The sequence below is a fragment of the Protopterus annectens genome, chromosome 8.part0 (genome assembly GCF_019279795.1).
Source record: "Protopterus annectens isolate FY-2018-M chromosome 8.part0, PAN1.0, whole genome shotgun sequence".
In the NCBI taxonomy this organism is placed as follows: Eukaryota; Metazoa; Chordata; order Ceratodontiformes; family Protopteridae; genus Protopterus; species Protopterus annectens.
The window spans coordinates 1,952,001,079-1,952,022,929 of NC_056741.1; the positions used below are offsets into that span (position 1 = coordinate 1,952,001,079).

General features: G+C 38.7%; 1 protein-coding gene across 1 annotated transcript in view; it reads right to left on the reverse strand.

The window, feature by feature from the left end:
* WFDC1 (WAP four-disulfide core domain 1) overlaps positions 1 to 21,851 on the reverse strand; it is a 387,006-nt gene that overhangs the window by 242,002 nt on the left and 123,153 nt on the right. The window contains exon 2 of the mRNA XM_044081474.1: positions 17,253 to 17,448. Coding sequence (XP_043937409.1) covers positions 17,253 to 17,448 — 196 coding nt within the window. The remainder of the gene's footprint in view (positions 1 to 17,252; positions 17,449 to 21,851) is intronic.

Here is a 21,851-nt window from a genome sequence, read left to right on the forward strand (position 1 = left end):
TCTTTTCTTTTAAAGTCCATCTATGGATAAATGCAGTCCAAGAAAAAAAAAACACTAGCTATGGATATATCTGTTATGGCTATCTTATAGCATCATCATCATCACAGAATAAGCAGAATGTTTAACTAACATTTAGAAACATGAGGTTGTCATAACCAACTGATATCCATAACCATTAGGGTATCTGTAAAATATCCCAACCAACAAACTAAAACAATGAGTAAAAAGGTCACAGACAGAAAAATCAATCAGTAAAAACCAAAAGAAAAATCTAGCAAGGCTAGAGTTTCCACTGTGTGATTCCTTAAACCACTTGTATTAGAGGCAAGATAGGATATATGCAAATGACCCTTTAAGGATATCCGGTGTTTGTGTTTCTAAAGGTTAGCCACCATTCCACTTATGCTGTGCTGATGATGCCATGAGAAGGCTGAAACATGCATGTCCATCGTTAGTGGGGGGTTGGCTTTTTTGGCCTGAATTTGTCCATAAATAGACTTAAAATGAAAAAAAGTCATGGACATTCAGAATTGCCATATAGCTGAAACATCTATGAAGACTTGATGGCCAAGTTGGGAGGGATTGTGGAGAAAAAAGTTTTAAATGCATGTGCACAACTATATAATATTACCTTGCACAGTTTGCCACATCTAGGAAATGGCAACTTTATGTATGTTACAAAAGGCTGGTTTGCAGATGCATAGGCTATACTTTGAGAATGTGGCATGTTTAACAGGATTCTAAAGAAAAGAACATATTCTGCTCATTTGAAGTCAAACTGATAAGCTTTTCAAAATGAGCTGTATTCTTCATTCAGTGATAAAAGGTTAATTGGGATTTTTTTTTAAATAAGTTCTTCGATATATCTGTGTGTGCAAGCCTGGTACAGTATGTTTCAAGAAGAAAATAAGGCAACAAATTAACAGTGGAAAATGAAGGAGCAATGGTGTTAGCAGGACAACAGAATGGACAGAGGATGAGGGAAATGGAACATAAAAGAGGTGGGATGAAAGGGATCCAAAGCACAAATCATAAGGATGGATAGAAATTAACAGCACTTGGGAAGAAAGTGATGTAGGAAGAAAAAGCATCATCAAGGAGGGAACATTGAAGCAGATATAGAGAGAAGAAAAGCAAATGCAGGAGAAAACTTGCCCAAACAGTGGGAGGAGGATTATGAAAAGAATAAAAAAGACTGACTCTAGGAAAAACATTAGGAGAGGAGAACAGCTCGTGATTACATAGAAAGAAAAAAAGCAGAAAGAAGAAAGTTGCAGAACAAGAAATTTGAAAAATATGTCTGTGTTAAAAACTCAAATAGTGGAGAGTCAAGCTATTGTTGGCAGGATATTGGAAACATGGACCTCTGAGACCAGGAGTGAGACATGGTGGTACAGGGATACATGTACTGTTCAGGAAGGAAAGGGTAGACAAGGATAAAGGATGGTCTGGTAATATATGTAAAGGAAGGACTGGATTAGAGTGTGAGCACAGCTGGATACAGAACTAGGTGACCTAGGCAGTTGACAAGGGCCTGCTGGCTGGGGGATGCCATAGTTTTTAATTAAACAATAAAATTACATTTCTTCTTTAAGGATGTGCTCTGCATTTGTGAGTGTATGTTTTACGTGCCATACATAAACAATGGAACCTCCTGCTTTTGCATGCAGGATTTAAACAAAGAACTTGGAAGCTGCTACAGAACTTGCTACCATACGAGAGATGAGCCACTTATTTGGTGTATGTGTATGTGTAAAACCTTAGTTAGGGATGGCAGGTTACTTAATTAATGGCAGGCTAGTTAATTAAATTGCTCAGGCTCAATCCTTGTACCCTGGTTACAGGAGACAAGAGCCTGAATTCTCTACAAGTACCAGACTGCTCATTATACCTTTCAACTGTCCAGATTTTTGACTCAGATTTTTGATGTTCCTCATAAAATGTGTGGTTGTCTGGCAAATCATTGAGGACTGATGCCACTTACTGACATGCATTTGAATTTTAGATTTCATATCATTCAGAAAATACATACTAACACAAGGCCTTTATTTAACAACTTTCTCTTTATAAGATTACTATTTAAAATCTGTCCCTATTTTTTGAGCCTTTGGCCCCCATTCTTTTTGGCTTTGTCCAGATTTCTTCTGCTAAAAGGTTGAGCGGTATGCTACTCACTATGTTATCAGGGGTGCATTTTCGAGGAATGTGAGTTTCGGTGAATTTTAAACATGTGTTTCAGTGCATTTTCAAGGAACTGTGACCTTCAAGGAAAGAGAAGTTAACCGCTCTTCATTCTAAGACAGTTTTCAATGTGCAACAGTTTTGTTTAGCAAATGACCACTGGAGTTTGTGCTGTAGTGGTGTTATTAGCAAAACAGATTGCATACTTGCCTTTGTGCAGAGGGTTGTAAGTTCTAGTCTCACACCAGGTAGATAGATTTGCTAATACTACAGTGCACGTTTGGGGGGGGGGGTTGGGGTGCTTCACTCTTGAGAGTGTCCACCTTTGGATGAGATTCTTAGTAATTATGAACCTGTTGTCAGTTTGCCAGCCATTCTATATTGCAATCAAAATTTTAAATGAATTCCAAATATCTGTAATCGCTGAACTAAAGAAGAAAATACTATGCACACTGAGAAGTTTGAACAGTGTTTATGGTAACTGTGGAGAAACAACCAAGTAATGGGGCATTGGACAGGCTGGGGGGGCTGATCTATTACCCTGTCTAAGGCCCCATCTGACCATGATCTGGCTCAGGTGGGAGGTAACATAAAATGAAGATATACAGCTAGGAACAAACAACGTGAAGCAAATGGGTCAAAAGTTAAGTGCACAAGGAGGAACAAGAATTAAAGTAAGTTACTTTGTAGTAAAGTTATTTCGAGTAAATACAGAAAACTGGTACATTACCACACTATGTCACCTAATGCAGACATGAGAGACGACAAATAAGTTAAGAAAAGAATAAAGTGGTGGACAGAGAAGAAGAAAGTGCTCCACCCAGCTTTCCCCCTGTGTGTTAACTACTACATCAGATCTCCTCTGAAAACAGGCCACATGACTACTGGAATGCACCCATTCAAAAGTAAATAAATATGTTTTTATGGTGTAAACTTTCAATCTTGAGGAGATGGATGAAGTATCCCATCATCCAAACAGGATAAAGAAAAAAACTATCTGAATGAGGCACTAAGCTCTGAATGGTGTGTAAATACAAATGCAGCTGCTGAAACCTGGTAAGAAAGAGTTCTCAATCCTGGCCTCTGTAGAGGAGAAAAAGGAATTTGTAGGCCTAAATTTCACTAGTTAACATTGCCCAACATATGGCAAATAATGGCTACAAGAAAAGAGTTAGAAAGGGGCACAGAGACCATAGTTTGAAATCTTACAGAGGGAACAGAGGGTAAAATATGGTGGTTATTTACTAGGAAGGTGACAGGACAGCAAAGCAGAGAAGGAGCTATAGAAAACCATAAAAGAATAATTTGCTTCCGATGGGACTCTGAGTTGTGTCTTGACAAGTTTACAAGTGGACAAATACAGCAGATGATAACCTCATCCAGACGAAGGAAAACAAACACACACAAACATATATACACACACACATACAAACACACACACACAAACACACACACACACGTGTATGTTTGCAGGGACAAACTCCATGTGGAGAAAATCCTCACTTCACTAACTGAATTTGTATATGTCCATGGGGTTCCTATAAGAAGCTTGAATTTACAGAAACTCAAAACTGATATGGTTGAGACCATATGATCGAGTTTCCAAAAACTCAAAGCTTTTAAATGGAGATCGTGGTACAGTGAGGTTCAGGGAATTTACACTTTTCCCACTGTAGTGTGCTTTTTTGTAGTTGGTATATATAATATGGTGGGGCAGCCTGCAAAAATGTAGAAAAAGGTACTTTTTTTTTTTTTTTGAAGTGTGAATTTTCAGAACCTTGATCATATTGTCTCAACAATATGAACTTAAAGTTTCTGAAAATCTGAGTTTCTAACACAGATCCATGTCCATGGATACCCAAATAGGATGAAGGGAAAATTCTGCCAAAAGTAAAGAATCAATGCCACCACACACTTAGATACTTCTCAGAGTAATTTCCTAAGAAAAAAAAAAAACAGCAATCAAGGTGACCAACTTCACAGAGATGAGATCATACAGATGGAAACTCATCCATGTTAAGCTTGATGAAGTGTAGAGAAGCAAAAGCAATCTTGGGTGAGATAGAAATGTTACAAATGGTTTCCAATGCAAACAAGAAAGCCAGTGTTTTTCACTAAGACATAGCCGACCTTAAGCATAGGCCAACTAGGTGGCTGCCTAGGGCGCCGCTCAAGTAGGGGCACTTTTCCAGTATTTATTTGGTGTAGGTAGACCAGGATGGGGGCACCAGGTGGTGTGGTGGGGGGGGGGCATCATTGAGCCCTTTTGCCTGGGGCACCAGTTGACCTAAGGCCGCTCCTGCACTAAGGAGGCATGGACAGCCAGCCATAAGGAAGAGAGGAAAAAGATATAGGGACTGGAAGATCAAATGGATATTTATTCAAAAGAATATCTCAGTAACCATAAATAGTGAAGCAATTTATTATTTCAAAAGGGCAAAGGAAGAACTAGGGAAAAGGTTAGCAGACATTATGGAAATTAAGAAAACCTTCTTTCAATATACAGGGGGAATAAAGACAAGTTTTGGAACTGAAAGCTTCAGGAGGCTAAGGAACAATTGAAATGTCTAAGTATATCATGTCATTACTAACGGGTGATGAAAAAGGAAGTCAGGGAAGGTAATAATCTTAGAAGGCATGAAGAGGCAGCAGAAGAATAGACAGGAGGGTAATATAGCAATAACCCACACCTGGGTGTGGGTAATGCTGGATTTACCCACGGTTGGTGTGGTTTGGTCATGAGGGCGAAACCTGAGTTGCCAAACAAAGACAACCGTGGGTAAATCCAGCATTACCCACACCCAGGCATGAGTTATTTCTATTATACAATGACATTATTTAAGAAAAAAAAATACTTACTTTTCTTAAATAATGGCATTGTATAATGCTTCCTTGCTGCCCTTCCACAGCTGTCTGGTATTCTGTGGCAGTTCTGATGTACTGCACATGCATATGCTTACGCAGTACATCAGAGCTGTGGGTGGAAGCAACGGAGAAAGCAAGATCTCCGTTGCTTTTTACAAAGTGTCTCGCTATGTTAAAGGAGTTTAACATAGCGCGACAGCTTTAAAAAAAGCAACGGAGAAAGGAAGATCTCCGTTACTTTTTTTAAAGATGTCTCACAATGTTAAACTCCTTTAACATAGCGAGACAGTGTCTCAACAGCAACGGAGATCTTGCATTCTCCGTTGCTGCAAAAAAAGACTTATACTAATGGAAAAAGTCCGGGTGACCTCACCTCTTTCCATTAGTATAAGTCTGATTTACAATGTGCATGCTGACCAATCAGCGTGCACGGTTTGGAATATTAATGGGGGGGGGGGTTGTTGTATAATGGCAAATAGGGCACTATGGGCAATGAACATGCTCAATAGGGATCCCACCAAGAATCCTAAACAGGACTGCTAGGGTTTTGAATAAGATATTTGGCTGAGTGGTTCTGTGAGCATATTAGACAGGGGCTGATTCTGGTATAATGATGACAAGCAGTAATGTACCGATCTGCAAGGGTTGGGCATGGAGAATCCCAAAAGCTACATACCAGTGAGCCTGTTTTCACAGGTGGGTGAATAATGAACTGGATTATAAAAAGGACTGCTGGGGTTTTGATGAGACATTTGGCTGAGTGGTTGTGTGGGTCCCTTAGACAGGTGCTGTTTCTGGTGGACTGAAGACAAGCAGTAATGTGCCAGTCTACAAGGGTAGGAGATGAAATATCCCAGAAACTATATACCAGTAAGCCTGGTTTAACTAGTGAGCAAATAATGGAAGTGAATGAAGGTCAGAGTCAGGGAGATGAAGAACCACTTCCTGCCTGCCTCCATGCCTTGTACTTCCTCTTCACTCGTCACACTTAACTTCTCTCTAAATGTCTTCCCTTTTGATTGTGGCCCTTTTAACTTAAGCCAGGAAAAAAAGGCTTCCCTTTACAAGATAATTACTGCTGTGATGGGGAATAGAAGAGTGAAAAAATGCCATGCATTTTGCCATTTATTTCACTATAAGTCAGAGAAGCTGATGTACATAACTCTGGACTTCCTTGCTCACGAATTCTAGAGAACGCCAAAAATAATGGGGAGTCAAAGGTCCAAAACTAGAGGCAATGATAAATATTACTCCAATTCATTTAAAACGTTAACATCACAACAGATTTTGCATCAACGTACATTTTCTGAACAATAACAAGTATGAAACTCTAATGGTTGGCATTATTAACTGGCTTGTAATCCTGGGTGGTTTACTAGAATATCAAGCTTTTTTTCAGTGGATAGGGCAGAAATATGAGCCAAAAATCAGGGACAGCTGGGAATTATATTGATGTATGCTCCTCTTTAGTAACTCTGCAAGGAATTCTAATTTTCCTGTTGCTTAGTAAAATGTTAGGTTATGGGGCTAACTTAACACCTTTCAGGGCCCAGTCCATCACTGGATTCTTATAGAGGTTTTGCTATATTTCTTACACTCCACAAAACTTCTTCAGTTTCTTGTATCAGGATGGTTGACAGTCCCTTTGTAAAGAAGCTGTTAGGAAAGTCCCCTGAAAGGCAAAGGCATAACTATGTTGGAGTGATGGAGGCAGCTGGCCCAGGTACAAGGTGTTAGGGTGACATGACTGGCAGATGTTGATGGGGTGATACTGCATTACTGTCATTCAGAAATGAATACTGACACTGTTTTTGTGGTCACAGGCAAAGTGGTTCATTTGTGGTATTCTAACTGCAGCAAGCTGCTGTTAGATTCATAGCAAAATCACCTTTTTTTGTTTCTGGACAGTAACTGAGAGAAAGAACTTTTTTTTTTATCTTTAACTCAGAGAAGGGCTTTTTTGCAAGAAATGCACCAGGCACCAAAAGAGGCAGCTACAGGTATTCTCAAAGCCTCACAAGCTAAGTCAGGTATAGGTTTCTATTTCTCTAGGTGAAGTACATTGAAACCTCTCTCTCTATACTGTCTCCCATTTCCTTCATCTCCTATTTCAGGCATTCTGGTGGGATGCTTTACTTCTACCTCCCATTTCAGACATTCCAGTGGGATGCTTTAACATCACTCCCCCCCCCAATTTCAGATATTCTGGTGAGATGCTTTACCTTTATGTCCAACCTCAGACATTGAGGTGAGATGCTAGCAGACTTGTGTACCCATGTTTTCCTGGTAACCTTTCTCTGAAGATGTGGTGCTGTTTGTAACTACAGAAGTATCCTTTATTTGTCTGACCATTTCAGGCAGAGTGGACAACAGACACTTGTTCATCACTGCTCATCACTGCATAAAGAGTTCCTCTGCTAAATACTTGAGGTCCTGAATAAATTTTATGTTGATGTCAGACCCTTCTACTGCTCTGGACATGGTCCATTCAGAGGAGACTGCTGACTGATGTACTGAAAAAATACCTCAAACTCCTGATATCAAGCTACCCATGATCTTTCTGCTCTTCTTATTTATATACTGAAATAGTTAAAACTGAAGGACCAGAACTCTTTTTTTGGAGAAAGCACCATGAACTTCCATGGCCAAAGATCCAGGATTCTAAGGAAACATATGCAGCATAACTCCTCCTGGGAGGACGATGTATTAGTTACCTGTGTTTCCACCTTTAAATGGTTTGGACAGAAGCTGACAAAAGTAGCAGTTGCCATTACCAGGTACTGGAAATCTGACTCGCTGTCCATGTTATCCATGGGACTATTTGATACTGTTAGAATGAAATTTTTCTCGTTGGCATCTCTGTCTTGGAGGTTCTCTTTCCCTCAATCTCCTCTTGCTGATTTGTTTTTTATGGGCTTTCTAGGGGGAGGCCTTACTCAGAAGTATAACACTGCACCAATGCCTGCAACATGAAGTCTTATTTCTTATGTGTCCGCCACATACAAATCATGGTTTCCATGTTTATTTGGGATTTTCTGGTAGAACCAGCACAGATTTGGAAATCTGCCAGTAATGGTAGTCTTTAGTCAGGCTCAGATACCCACCTTCACAATTGCTCTTCAGGCTTTTTTGAGGGATTCAACAGAAATGTCACTGGTTTCCCAAGCAAACTTCACTGTCACAAAATACAATTATAGAAACAAATCAGAAAAAAATATAAAAACAGATATCTCCCTAACAAGGTACTTATCTTGTGAAGTTTCACAACAGCATATCTGAGGCTATAGGCCAGATACTGTTGGACACAGACTTGCATGCCAGAAGTGCACACATGCTTCAACAAAGATCTGAAGATATCATGACCCAGTGCCCCCTTTTATTCCGGACAGCAACATGCACCTCTATGTGGTGAGAATGTCAGTTTAAGCCAAACTCTGGGAATTTCACCATTTGGGTAGATGTCTGTTTGAGGCTGATTATTATACACAATTAATTCTTCTGCAATATCATACAATGAACATTAGTGATGTCTCGCAACCGGTTTTATGCATTTACAGGGTGCACATGGAAAGAAATCTCAGAACTGGGTATTTGTGGAGTTTTTCAAATATCTGGTTTTACAAGTTACCAAACACAAAAAGGAAATGGTTCAACGATATAAAAAGTGTCACGTCCCAACAGATTCAGCAAATTCACTTTATTCCAAGTTGAGCGCTTTCATCTACAACCCGTAGATTTCATCAGATCAAGTACTCATTTCATATCTATCATACAAATAAGAACTATCATCCAATCAAAATGGAAGCCATCCTAAATTACTAAAACCGTGTACTACATATTTAAAGAACCAACAACTTGTCGTTTTACTTATCTGTTTGCCATCATTTTAAAATGGTATATAAAGGTATTTTCTTTTCTGATATCTCTGACGGAGACTATACATTTACTTCAAATATTCTATTCTAATTTTGAGAAACATTTTAACTCTGAATCTTTGACTTATGTTACCATAAATTTGAGAATTAAGTACTATTTTTCAATTATAACATTGCAATTAAAATTATATTATATTTTCAAACACTGCAGTGTTAGAAGCAAAGACAATTGAGGCAATTAAATCAGTTTGGGATTCCTGGAGAGATGGAATGAGGAGGGGGAAGCAACTGTCTTATCTATTTAAAACAGCTGGCACACCACTCATGTTCTCATTCCATCAGCCAGCTAGTTTAAGTTTTAAAATTTATAGGTTCATAGGAAATTACTAGGCTAACAGCTCAAGAGCCCCTACAAGCCTAGCCAGTTTTACCCAGATTTTACCCAATATTCTACCCCTAGAGGAAAAATAACAAGGGGCAGCAAGCAAGGTTTTGACAATTTTACAGACTGCCTCTGTTCATAAGGGACATGAGCACCACCCCAGGAGTGAATATGTGATTTCCCATCCATTGGTCCAGACTGCACTTGAAAATGGTCAGGGAAAGGCTCTGCTTCATGTGAACAGGAAGCTTATTCCAGAGAAGGGCCAATCTCTGGGACACATATCTGTCTCTCCAGAATGATATGTTCGTCAGCCATCAGGTTTAGATCCTTCGAGCAGGTAACCCTTGTGCAGTTAAGTTTTGTGAATATGCAACATTTTCATCAGGGCTGAGTCAGAGACTGACTTGTAGGTCAGCCATAAATCACCCGTCAGTAACTGGTAGAAACTGAATACAGTGACAGGACTTTTAATCAGTCCACATATGGCATGTTGGTTATACCCTGTATTTTTTGGTGAGAAAACTCTGAGGGCACTCCACCTTTTGCAGGTACCTGGGCGGTACATGCCAAAGGGTGTACTGTACTCTATTACTGATCTGATGAGGGCCAGGTACAGTGGTACTATGACATCCTTAGATCTAGATGCCATGCCGTTACTTATAAGCTGAGACACACAGAAGAATTTCCTCACCACCATTTACACATGGTGGTCTAAGTTCAGATTACTATCTATGTGAGTATCTAGATATCTCACCACTGGGTCCACTCCTAGGAGCTATCAATGTTGCAGTTTGCAGGGGTATTTGATTTCCCAAAGTGTATTATTATGATGTGCTTCTTCACATTTATTTTGAGGCCATGGCTCTAACATCAGTCATTAGTCTGTGTCAGCCCTTTCTGTAGGATATCAACATCATTTGGGGAGTCCGTGATTGTCCCCAACTTGCAGTCATCAGCAAACTTGGGCAGCCAAAATCCATCTATATTTGCCTTGACATCTGAGAAGTATATCCCAAACAGGAAGGGACCCAGCACTTGGACAAGTGGTACCCCTTTGAAAACTGGCCTCTTGCTCAATGTGGATTCCCCCACTCTAATACCTGTGAGCCATTTGGCTATCCATCTGGTAATATAGAAGTTTATGCCCAATTTTGTGAGTTTATCTATAATACGAGAGTGGACTATTGTGTCAAATGCCTTGGCCAGGTCAAAGTAGGTGGTTTGCACTTGACTCACCCTTATCCATGGCCTTGGTGACCTTTTCAAAGTACACCAGATTAAGCAGGCTGGACCTGCCCTTGATGAAGCCAAATTGGGTTGGATCTAGAGTCTGAAGATTTCCTATACCTTTATTAATCAGGTCCATGATTGTCCTTTCCATAGCCTTGCATATGAGGCTAGTCAAATTTATGAATCAGTTGATTCCTGGGTCCATTGATGGTCACTCCTTGTGCAAAAGGATGATGTTGCTGTCCTCCACTCTACTGGGACAAAACCTGTCTAAAGATTTTGGTTAAGAAGAGATCCAAGTGGATCTGCTAGGTCATGTTTCAGTTATGGCCCATTGATGTAGTGTTTCTAGCTTTAGAGAGTGCAGTGACAGCCTGTCCTTTTGTGATAACAGGCAAAGGAATGGTATGAGGTATTTCATGAGAAGTGACCAGAGCTGATGAATGGTTGAAATCTAAGCTTAATTTATCAGCCAGCAGGTTTGCTATTTCTTCTGGTTGAGAGTAGATAATGCCATCTACAGCCAACTCAGCACAGCACATTTGTTGAGTGTTTCCCCTTAAGAGTTCGGATACAACTAAAAAATGCTTTGTGGTTATCCTTTTCTGGGAGGCTATTTTACTCTATTTAGCCTTTGAAGACTTCACTAGTTCCTCAATTTGCTTGTTGAGACTAATGAGGGATTTTTTCTCTGTTGTACACCCTTCCTCTTAATTCTAGGCATGGATTTCTTCCTTATGCTGTATAGTTTATTTATGCAAGCCAGGGTGACTTAGACCTGGGTTCAGTTTGATCATGTACTGCCATTTCTATGCAGTTGTTTAAGTAGTTACATAGGGCATGTGTGTATATCTCTGCATGGGCATCCAGGTTTTCAGGATTAGGGGGAGATTTAAAATGATCTATGCAATCATGTAACAGAAGCTAATTTACCTTGGAAAAATTCTTTAGCGTTTTAGGGTTTGATGGAGATTCTACTGTTACATTTATTTCAAAGGACACGTATTATGATCTCATCTTATCAATGCAGACATAACGCTTGCTGGAGGGTGTACAATGCTCCCCCATGTTTGAGTACTATGTCAAGGATATTTGAGCCAATAGTGGGAATACAGAACAGTTGTTCCAGAGCATTTGCATTGATAAAATCCAGGAATCTCTTAGCCTGTATGTTAGTGGTTGTATCTGTTTCCCAGTTTATGGAGGGGTAGATAAAATCCCCCATGAGTAGTTTGTTCAGCTGAATGGTAAGTGATTCTAGTAATTTCAGGTTTGCAGAGTGGTTTTCATGATTTATGCTTGGCGACTTGTAGTTGATATTAATATGGTGGGGGATTTTGCCTATGGATCTGCTGAACATGGAGTAGGTCAAGCAAGTCATCTTGCTTGACCAGTCTTGAGGTGTGATTGCTTATGTGAATGGAAACACCTCTTACTTTCATTTTTTTTCTTTTTCAGAGGGTGGTCTGAATATGTGCTACTCATTGTAGCCTTGCACTGCTGGGGTGCTTTCCACAGCCTTGAACCACATCTCTAACAGTACAAATGTAAGGATTATCCAGGATGAGGAGAGCTTCCAGGGAGTGCACTTTCTTGTTAAGACTCCTAGCATTCAGCAGTAGTACCTTCAGCTTGGCATTACAATAATTTGTTATACTGGTAAGTTTGTTGGTGTGGCACTGCCTGAAAAAGGCACTATGGGAGTGGCTAATGCCTTGGCCAGTATTTGAAAGACAAGTGGTGACAGGTGCAGACCATTTCTGGCAAAGCAGCGTCGTCTGTTTAGCCTGTCATCCCAGGCAGGCAAACCCTGGACCACCTTGGAATGATACCAGTAGCTAAGCCAATAACTGAAGTCAATAATTTTCTGTTTGCATTGTGGTATCATTCTTGGCGAGGTTAGAATGCTGCTCAGTGCAATGCTCATACCCACCTGTGACATGTATTCAGAGACGTCCATCATGTCTCTCTATTTATATAGTCCAGGGAGGTACATCTCAGGTCATTCACACCTACGTGGACTATAACTGAGTCATACTAGTACTTGTGGTTGAGTGAGCTGGGTGCCTACGTGACCTGGTGAATCCTGGCCCCTAACGGGCAACTGACTGTAACCCTCTCTTTACCCAACATGGTGAGGGGGGCATTCATGTGTCACAATGGAGTCTCATATGTTTGAATGTGTGATGTTTTGTCTTAGTGGCTTACTTGTGGAAACACTGTGCTGTGTAGTTTTATGTGCAGGGGTTGGTGCTGACTCAGTTTTGTTTGCATGTGGTTTTCTGATGGCAGCATATGGGAGGCCTCTGAGGTTTTGGTACATTACTTCTGAGTAACTCTGCATATGTGGGTTTATGTGTTGAGAATATATTTTGTGAGAGAAATAATGTGTGTGTACTGACAACCTGTCAGTATGTGAGAGTTTTGTCTCACTTTTTATAGTGTAACTGCATCAATCACATACCACCTTTTTCAGGATTAAGTTGTTGTCAGTATACATGAGACAATTGCTACATTGCTTCAGGGTGCCCATGTCCACCAGGCCAACGCCTCTGGCCACAACGATAGTAGGAAAGTGCCTATCCATGGTTTCAGGTTTTTTACTATGGGTTTCACCTGGGAGAAGAGTGGGTAGTTTAACTGTACTGAAATGATAGCACATGGATGAAGAGTGGGTGTTATACTCAGTGTGAACTGCAGCTATCCAACAAGGCAATGCTGCCCTGCATGCAACTCAGATGCTCCTACAGGGGGACTGGGAAAGTTATAGACATAGTTATTTTAAGGGAAATTTTAACTTAAAAGTGTTTGCATCTATACAGGGCACTGCTGTATAGCGAGTAGCCTAGCGCAAACATTGGGCTTATATAGAAACAGAAAAACAAGTTTTACAACAGCGAGGCCTACAGACCAGTCAGGAAAACACACAATAAGCTTTTAGCCAGCATTCCCAACTTAGCTAGGTTTGCTACAGCACACTTCTGCCAAAAGAGTGCAGTCAGAAAACCCTCAATGTAAAAATGCTGGTTTTAGAGCTCAAGTGCAGGGAAACCATACAGTCTAGACACTAGATTCCTGTAAAACTAGCAGACACAATATAATTAAGCACTACAGCAGCAGTGAAACAGTTCAGCTTTAAGTGTGAAAATAGAGTGAGAATAATCAGCAGAAGTGCAACATGATACTTATTTTCGTTCTTTTTGCAGTAGATGGCTTTAGATGTAGGAGATTCTCTCTACCTCTCAGGCAAAGTAGCCAAACCAAGAACAGCTCTGAGGAAATGAGCAGAAGCTCACACAAACACTGGGCTAATGTAGAATCAGAAAAACAAGTTTTACAACAGCAAGACCTACAGGCCAACCAGAAAAACACACAATAAGCTTTCAGCTAGCAGCTGCTACTCAGGTTTGCTACACCACACTGCTGCCACAACAGTGCAGTCAGAAAACCCTCAGGGCAAAAATGCTGGTTTTAGAGCACAAGTGCAGGGAAACCACACAATCTAGATACTAGAGTCATGTAAAATTAGACACACATTTAAACATGTGTGAAAAAGAAACAGGCTTAAGGAATACTGAGAAACTCCTGTTTAAACAGTTCACCGATCACAAAGCTCTATAACTCCTTGCTGACTAATTTGCAAATAATTACAATACCACCGTACAAAATTTCAAATAAAACCACTTGAAATCAGCCTGTAAATTAATCTGATATTTTTAATACATTTAAAAATAGATGATACATAACTTAAAATTATATTATTATGAGTAAGCTCAATAACATACTATCTGGCAGTTTAACACTGGGTGAAGAGTAGGAGCTAGAAACCAGCTTTATCATAGAGTCCTCAGTTTGATTCATTCGTTTTCCATTTGCAAACTATTTGACTCTAACAAAGTAATTTAACCAGGGAATGCTTTTGGGTCACCCCTGCTAATATTTATGCCTAGAGTTTAACCATTTGATAAGTAAATAAAATAAAAAGATCATCTGTAGTATATGCACCATGTCTTACACCTTGCTGACATTACTAGTGATGACATTCTGTGACAAGAGGATATCCACTTGCTGTGGATAATTTTTCCAATTATTTTACAATACATAATACAAATTAAAAGTGAAATGTACTAACAATCGTTAAATGTGTTTTACTTTATAAGCTACAATTTTATTCAGCCTATACTTTATTTTTTGATCAACTTTCACATCAGCAATTTGACTAATAAGATTTTATAAATTAGGAAAGTCTAGTTATTAATCATTTACATCTTTAAAAGAATTTAATATTGGTATAACTGATACAAAATGGCTACTAAATTCCTTTTAAACTAGTATAAAATTTAGAAAGGATTTGTATCATTTCTAGCAATTGTATTTTGTTATACTTAATGCCTTTTATAAAACCTGGTGCGATTAACTATGAATCATTTTATAACTTTAACTTAATTAGTTTCATTACAACTATCCACTACCCTATCTAAGATGTAGCAGATGCTGAAAAACAAATGGATGCATGACTGCATACAAGTTATTTTATTACATATTTATTGTTTTGTGTTATTCTTACTTCCAAGTATTTCTGTGTTACCCTTAGTAACAATTGTGCTAGGAATCTGAGAAAACAAAGTTTTCAGTTTGTTTGGGATATTTTGGAGTAAGTGAACAAAAAAAATAAAAAGGGTTTAAAAATTATTTTACTTCAGAGGTGTGGTTATTTTCAAACAGACTGCCTTTTTAGAGGATGGGTGGCTTTACATGAAATCTATTTTGTGTTAAAAGTACCTTTAACCCTAACCCTAAGCCTTCTCTTCCAAATCTGAGCAGTTAGGGTGGGAATGTGATGTGTCACTTCAACCCTACATTCACCTCTTACACTGCTTTCCAAAGCCTACGCCAGCTATCACAGTGACGTTAAACCTCACTCCAGTACTAAACTTACATGGAAGCCTAACCTTAGCTGTTGTCAGCCCACTTTGGAAGTGAGGTTGTGATAGGGGTTAGTAATATATATGACTTAACCTTCAATCCTTTTCTCATGCTCACTGGAACCCCATCCCCAGCGCTAATGGTAGGTGATATATATGACTTAACCTTCAATCCTTTTCTCGTGCTCACTGGAACCCCACCCCCAGAGCTAACAGTAGGTGATCTTCTTCCTTTAACGGATAATTGTGGGGGTAGTGGAACTCCTACTTTTTAAGCAATGACTTTCACTTTTGCTGCCCACATTCTGCATAAAGTGTGTTTTCTTTTTCCTTCTTGGCACTAGTTCATATCTGACAGCAATATTTTAAGATAAAACTGAAGAACAGCAGAGTTTGTCGCAGTACAAATTGCTGTCAGCATCTGGGAACACTGCAAAAATTAAATAAAAACCTGAAATGACCACAATTTAAAACATTAGCAGAAAAACATTCTGGTAGTAAAACAGTAGCTTCTACTGAATGCAGACATCAGGTACACAGTGTGCATATTAGCATCCCTATTAAATAAACTTAGTTTAAGTTTTAATTACTCAAACTCGTCAGGGATGGATAGCTTTACACTTTTATAAATACAAAATATTTCACTGAGGGTGTATTACCCAGAATTCCATTCACTGGGTACTATATAGTGCAGAATAATACAAGAGGTGTTGCATATAATAGCGCAAGTTATGGATTCACTCATCTACGAAATGCTTCATTAACCTTGCATATAAATTTCTTCTTCTTCTTCTTTCAGCTTTTCCCGGTTAGGGGTTGCCACAGAGCATCATCTGTCCACTCATAATTGGCAGTGGAGTTTTACGGTGTTGAGTTGCCAGCCCGGCACCCAACCTTCCCACAGCAGGCACACATGTGCAAGAACTCATGCCTAGGGCCAATTTAGAGTGTCCAATCCACCTACAGCATGTCTATGGGATGTGGGAGGAAACTGGAGAACCCGGAGGAAACCCACGTGACCACAAGGAGGACATGCAGACTCCACACAGAAGGCACCCCAGCCGAGGATCGAACCGGAGAACCTCTTGCTGTAAGGCGGCAACACTAACCGCTGCACCACCGCAGCTGCCCAACCTTGCATATAAATATCATACCCTAAAATGTATGTCTGACAAAGTGATATACATCACTTTATTTTGTATGACTCTACAACATAGTGCAATCACACAAACAATGTCAAAAGAAACGTAAAAAATGCAAATGAGTTTAAACTAGATAAATATTCAGAAGGCATACTGTGCCCTGAAAACAAAAGGATCACCTTGATATATCGATGCATTTATATACATACATATACACACATATATTTATTTTTATGGTGTGTGTAAGAATATGATTTGTGACTAGTTCTGGGTAGAGGATGAAAAAAGAGCAGATGTGATAAGCCTACTCAAATAAGTATTTGAATATAACTGCCAACACTTCGGAATGTTGCTCTGAATTATAACTAGATTTGTGCTGTTTAAAACACATTTTCAGTTTAATGTGTTCCATTTTGTTTTGTTAAGGTCAGGTCTACATACATGTAATTACAGTGTACACAGCTAATGTCCCCTAAAAGGCTAAGTGAGGAAAAGCTGCAATCTTCTCCTAAGCTTATTGTTGTGGGCAGAAATTCAATACACAACAAAAGTTAGCTTTAACATCTGACTGAAAACAAAGCCAGCTGCAAAACGATTTACACCTAGAAGTGTACAGGTATACAGAGTGGCACCGATAGTTCTGATGTACCTGGTGGTGGTAGAACTAATTCTAAACAGGCATAAATACATCCATTATAACAACAGCGTTTGTGCCTTTCACACACTGAATCAGATCGGCAGCTCGGGACATCACAGGCTCTTTCGGGCAACATCTGTGGTGGAGGAGGACAGCGGTCATTCTTTTGAAACTGTGACACCTGTGAATGTAGAGGATATTCATAGTCCTATAGGGATAAAAACAAAATACTGATCATTATTGTAATACGACGACCACAGACAAGTGCCAAATCAATTCTCAAAGACAACAACTCATCCATTATGTTCTGTGTCAACACCTTGTTGTGCCTCCCAAGTTTTACCACACTTTAAGGACACACTTCTTTGGAATATATCACCACCTTTTCATACTCTAATAGTACAGTTAAAGTAAATCAGACTGACTCCTTCTCCACCTCATGCAAGTAATTTCTCCTGTTCTAAATTATGCATCACAGAGCCAGAAAGCACGAGTCTAGTTCAAAAACCCAGCCTAATCACTTTAACAAGCCACTGTACTTTTTTCTTCTGCAAACTAGTTTCTACACTTTGTGATGTGTATGTTGTCTGGTTCCACCTCTTCATTAACACCAATGTCTTATTTTCCACCCTCCACCAGCTAATTTTACCACAGAACTAGAATCCATTGAGATTCAGTATAAAAGGCATTTTTCTTTGATGCAACCCCCAGCCCCTACTTTCATATACAGGAAACTAGGCTCTAACGTTTCAGATGAAACACAAGTCGTTGTGTAGCTTTAACTGTTTAGTAATCTGAGAAAAAGAGCATCATCTTGACTTCTGGCACAGAGCAAAGGACCAAAAAGTCTAGTCTTGTTCTTCCTTGGTAAAATGCTGACCTGGATTGTAGTCCAGTATTTCAACACTTCTGTTTGTCCACCAACTTAACAGTTCTGTGACACTGATGATGTCAGACACTGGAACTAGGAGTTTGCGTGTCTTGTTTATAATGGTAAATTTGATACGTTTGTATGTTGCTAAGTTGACTACGTTCTCCAACATGCATTAATGTCTTAACTTTGCAAGGTCACTTACTCACAACAACCTGCTTTTAACAGTAACTGAGAAGCACCATACAGTATACAAACAGAGAATGAAGGAAACAAACCCAAGTCCTAACAGAGGAGGTTAAAAGACATTAATGTTCAGTCAGAAGCAGCAGATGCAGGAGGTTCTAAGTTAAGTAAAGGGATATAACATCTTGAAGAAGTACCTAGATAGTGCATGTGTACAAATGTGATGCCTACTTAAACTATATAAGTCTTGCTCACTTTAATATAACTATAGTATGTATTTAGCAGAGTTGTTCAAATACTGTTATGAAACTTTTAAATCGTTAAATGAGTTTGATGTTTTGTCCAAGATATGGCAGGTCCATAGTCTCTTTAGGTAAACAATGCAGTACCAAATAAAATAAAAACTGGCTCACAGTAAAATACAAAAAACTTTATTTCATCATTCAGTAAGCACTTTAATCTCTTTGTGAGACTTCTTCAGACCAAATGAACTGCAATTTGACACCATATTTACATAATTTCAATTAATGCTTTATTCTTTTCTTCCTTAAAAACACTTTAAGATTCTGTTTGTCATTAAAACCTGGAGATGAAAGTACTTACTGAATGCTGAAAATAATTGTATTTTACTATGAGCCTTTTATTTTATTTATCAATTCATTTCATTTTAGCATGGTTCAGTGTTCTGTTTTTTTGTTTCTTATTCTTGTTTGTACGGATATTCATGGATAGTCAACCTGGCTTCAGTTTTATAATGCTTCCCTCGGGGTTCACCCTGTATGATATGCCAAATGGATCAACAGTTTTGAACCAACAAGGATGCATAAATAGAACCAGTATTCTGAGAGTAAACAGCAGTTTCAGGTCAAATCTTATGCCTCATAGGTCTGATGAGATTTTATTAAATTATCTGGCATCTACAACCAATCCTTTTGATTTATTCAACTTACAGGACACAAAGAATAGTGTCAGGAACACAGCTGAGACTTTTAAAGAGCTTGAAAAATATCTCATCAAGCTCAAGCGTCTGCAATGGGATGTATTGTATTTTGAAAGCTGTGTAAAAGCAAACATAGTACCCAAGAGACTGAGAATAACGAACACACTGATAGGGGAAGATTTGCCAGCAGAGTTTGTTAGCCAGTGATAGACTTAAATAAAAAGACAGGCATGAAATATCTAGAAATGCGGATAATGTGCATAAGAGTAAAACAGTTTAAACGAAAAAACGTTCTCTATTTTTTCCTCAAGGATAATGAGAGCTTTGAAGCTAAATTTAGCATTATACAAGACAACTTGATTAAAGAAAATGAAATTAAAAAAAAAATGTAAAACCAAAAAGCACCAGAGAGATACAACAGATTAAGTAGGAGGAGTCGCATACCCGGGACAAGAACTGCAGGATAGTAACCAATCAGCCCAGGAAGAAGGTAATCAAAGAGAAAGCAATCACCTAGTCAGAACAGTGCAGAAGGAGATGGCATTAGAACTAAAAGGCTGGCTCAAAGAAGATTAGGCAACCGACCACAAGAAAGGAGAGACTCTTCAAAATATGGGGCCAAATAATTCAGCAAACTACAAAGAGTAATTTATCACAGAACTAGGACTAGGAATAGAACATGGGCGCAGTTTGCAGCACCTATGAGCAATGCACAGGGAAATGGATTTATCAGAAGAACTGAAACTAGAAATTCAAGGGGAAAAGACAGAAAGAATTTCAAAAGATCTTAGGTATGTCTAAAGTAAGTTTTAAAATTGTGAATCTGTCTGAAGTTTTTCTGAATGATTTTGACTGCAAATCTTAAAAAGGGCTGGACTTTTGTCCCAGTGTGAAGGGCAGACAAGTGTGATATTGTGAATGATTTAAGAAATTATGTGAGAAAATTGAATTTAAAAGTTTCTTTTTCCTAACAGTAGAGTAAGAGCAAATGAACTATGCAAACCCAATACATTCAATCTGCCTTTATGGCCAAAATTAGAAACTTTTTTTTTTTTAAATGTTACTGAAGTACACATAAAAGAGTTGTTGAAAAACAAACACAAAAGAAAATATTACAACATGACGACCAAAGAAAGGGCTGTTTTTCATGAAATATTAAACAATGACAATTTGATTGTGACCAAAGCCGACAAAGGTATTGCCATTGTTATTTTAGACAGATAACTGTATAATTACAGCATGGCACAAATGCTTGCGGACAGTGATTATTTTTACAAAAAAGTGACATTTACAGATATTAAAAAACATATAGTTTGCACTTCTTAGTAGTGGTGTCTGGAAAATTGTTAAAGATTTATAGAAAAAAAAAATATTATGTATTTGAACTTTGAAAGTATGCGTCCCAAGAGAACAAAGGTCTACATAATAAGAAGTCAGCTTAATCGAGCTGACATGCTGACAGATAAAGATTCAGATTTCATTACTGAAAGTAATGCACTGTGTGAAAAAAAATTCTAAGGAGGAGATATCCTAGAGAAACAGTTAATGAAAAACTGAAAGAAAGTATAGTAGAAAGAAAAAGGGGGGATAGGAACCACACAAATAAGAGCAACAATCAGTATAGTATTTCCATGCAAGTGGTAGCAGGATAGTTGAAAAGACTAACAAAAACATCATTTCTGAAAATTGGAAAGTATTGAGTAGCTTTCCAGATGTTAATGTTGTAGGTGAGATGCCATTCTTTGTAAATAAAAAAGGGAAAAGTTTCAAAAGTTTCTTTCAGTCCAAACTGAGCCATCCCCAAAGAAAATATGAAAAGACAGGAATGTTTACACGTCATGACTGTAATTTTTGTTCTTATTTATACACAGGAATTGCTGAGCTAAAAGTTAGCAATTTTAATATTAAGATCAAAGGAAGATATTCATGGAATTCAAAATATGTTGTATATTTGATATTATGTGCTTCATGTGATGCATTCTATGTTGAAAGAACCACCACAGACCTTTGTCATAGAATTTATGAGCATTCATACTCAATTAAAATGAAAGATGACCAAAATACCCTTAGCAGACATTACAGTAACAGCCAGTGTAAAGTTGATTTTAAAGTTGTTGTTTTAGATGAAATTGCTAATTATGAAACATTATCTGATGCAGAAGAACAGTTGGACTGGAGCGAATAAGTATGGCAGGTAAAAATGGATGCATGTTACCCCTCCAGGTCTAAATGACAAAGAGAATTTTAAAGTGTTTTTAAAGAAGAAAAGAATAAAACATTAATTGAAATTATGTAATTATAAATATGCCCTGGGATTCATGAAGCTCGGCGCAAGGACAGTGGTAGACTTGCGCCGACAGTGCGACGTGAAGATGGCGCAGTAGCACCAAATGCATATTAATGAAGGTGAGCTGCCACCACAGCCACGTGCACAGGAAAGGAGCGCTAGTGCATAGGGTGTGTCGAAGTGCTGCACAGAGGCGTGGAAATGGCAGCTGCCGACGTGCAACCTAAAATGCTTGCATATAACAAGTTGCAAGATAGTAATCACATCTGTCAGTGTCCCTGGATACTGAAATGTATGCAAAGCATGCAAGAAAGTTCCTGCGAACAC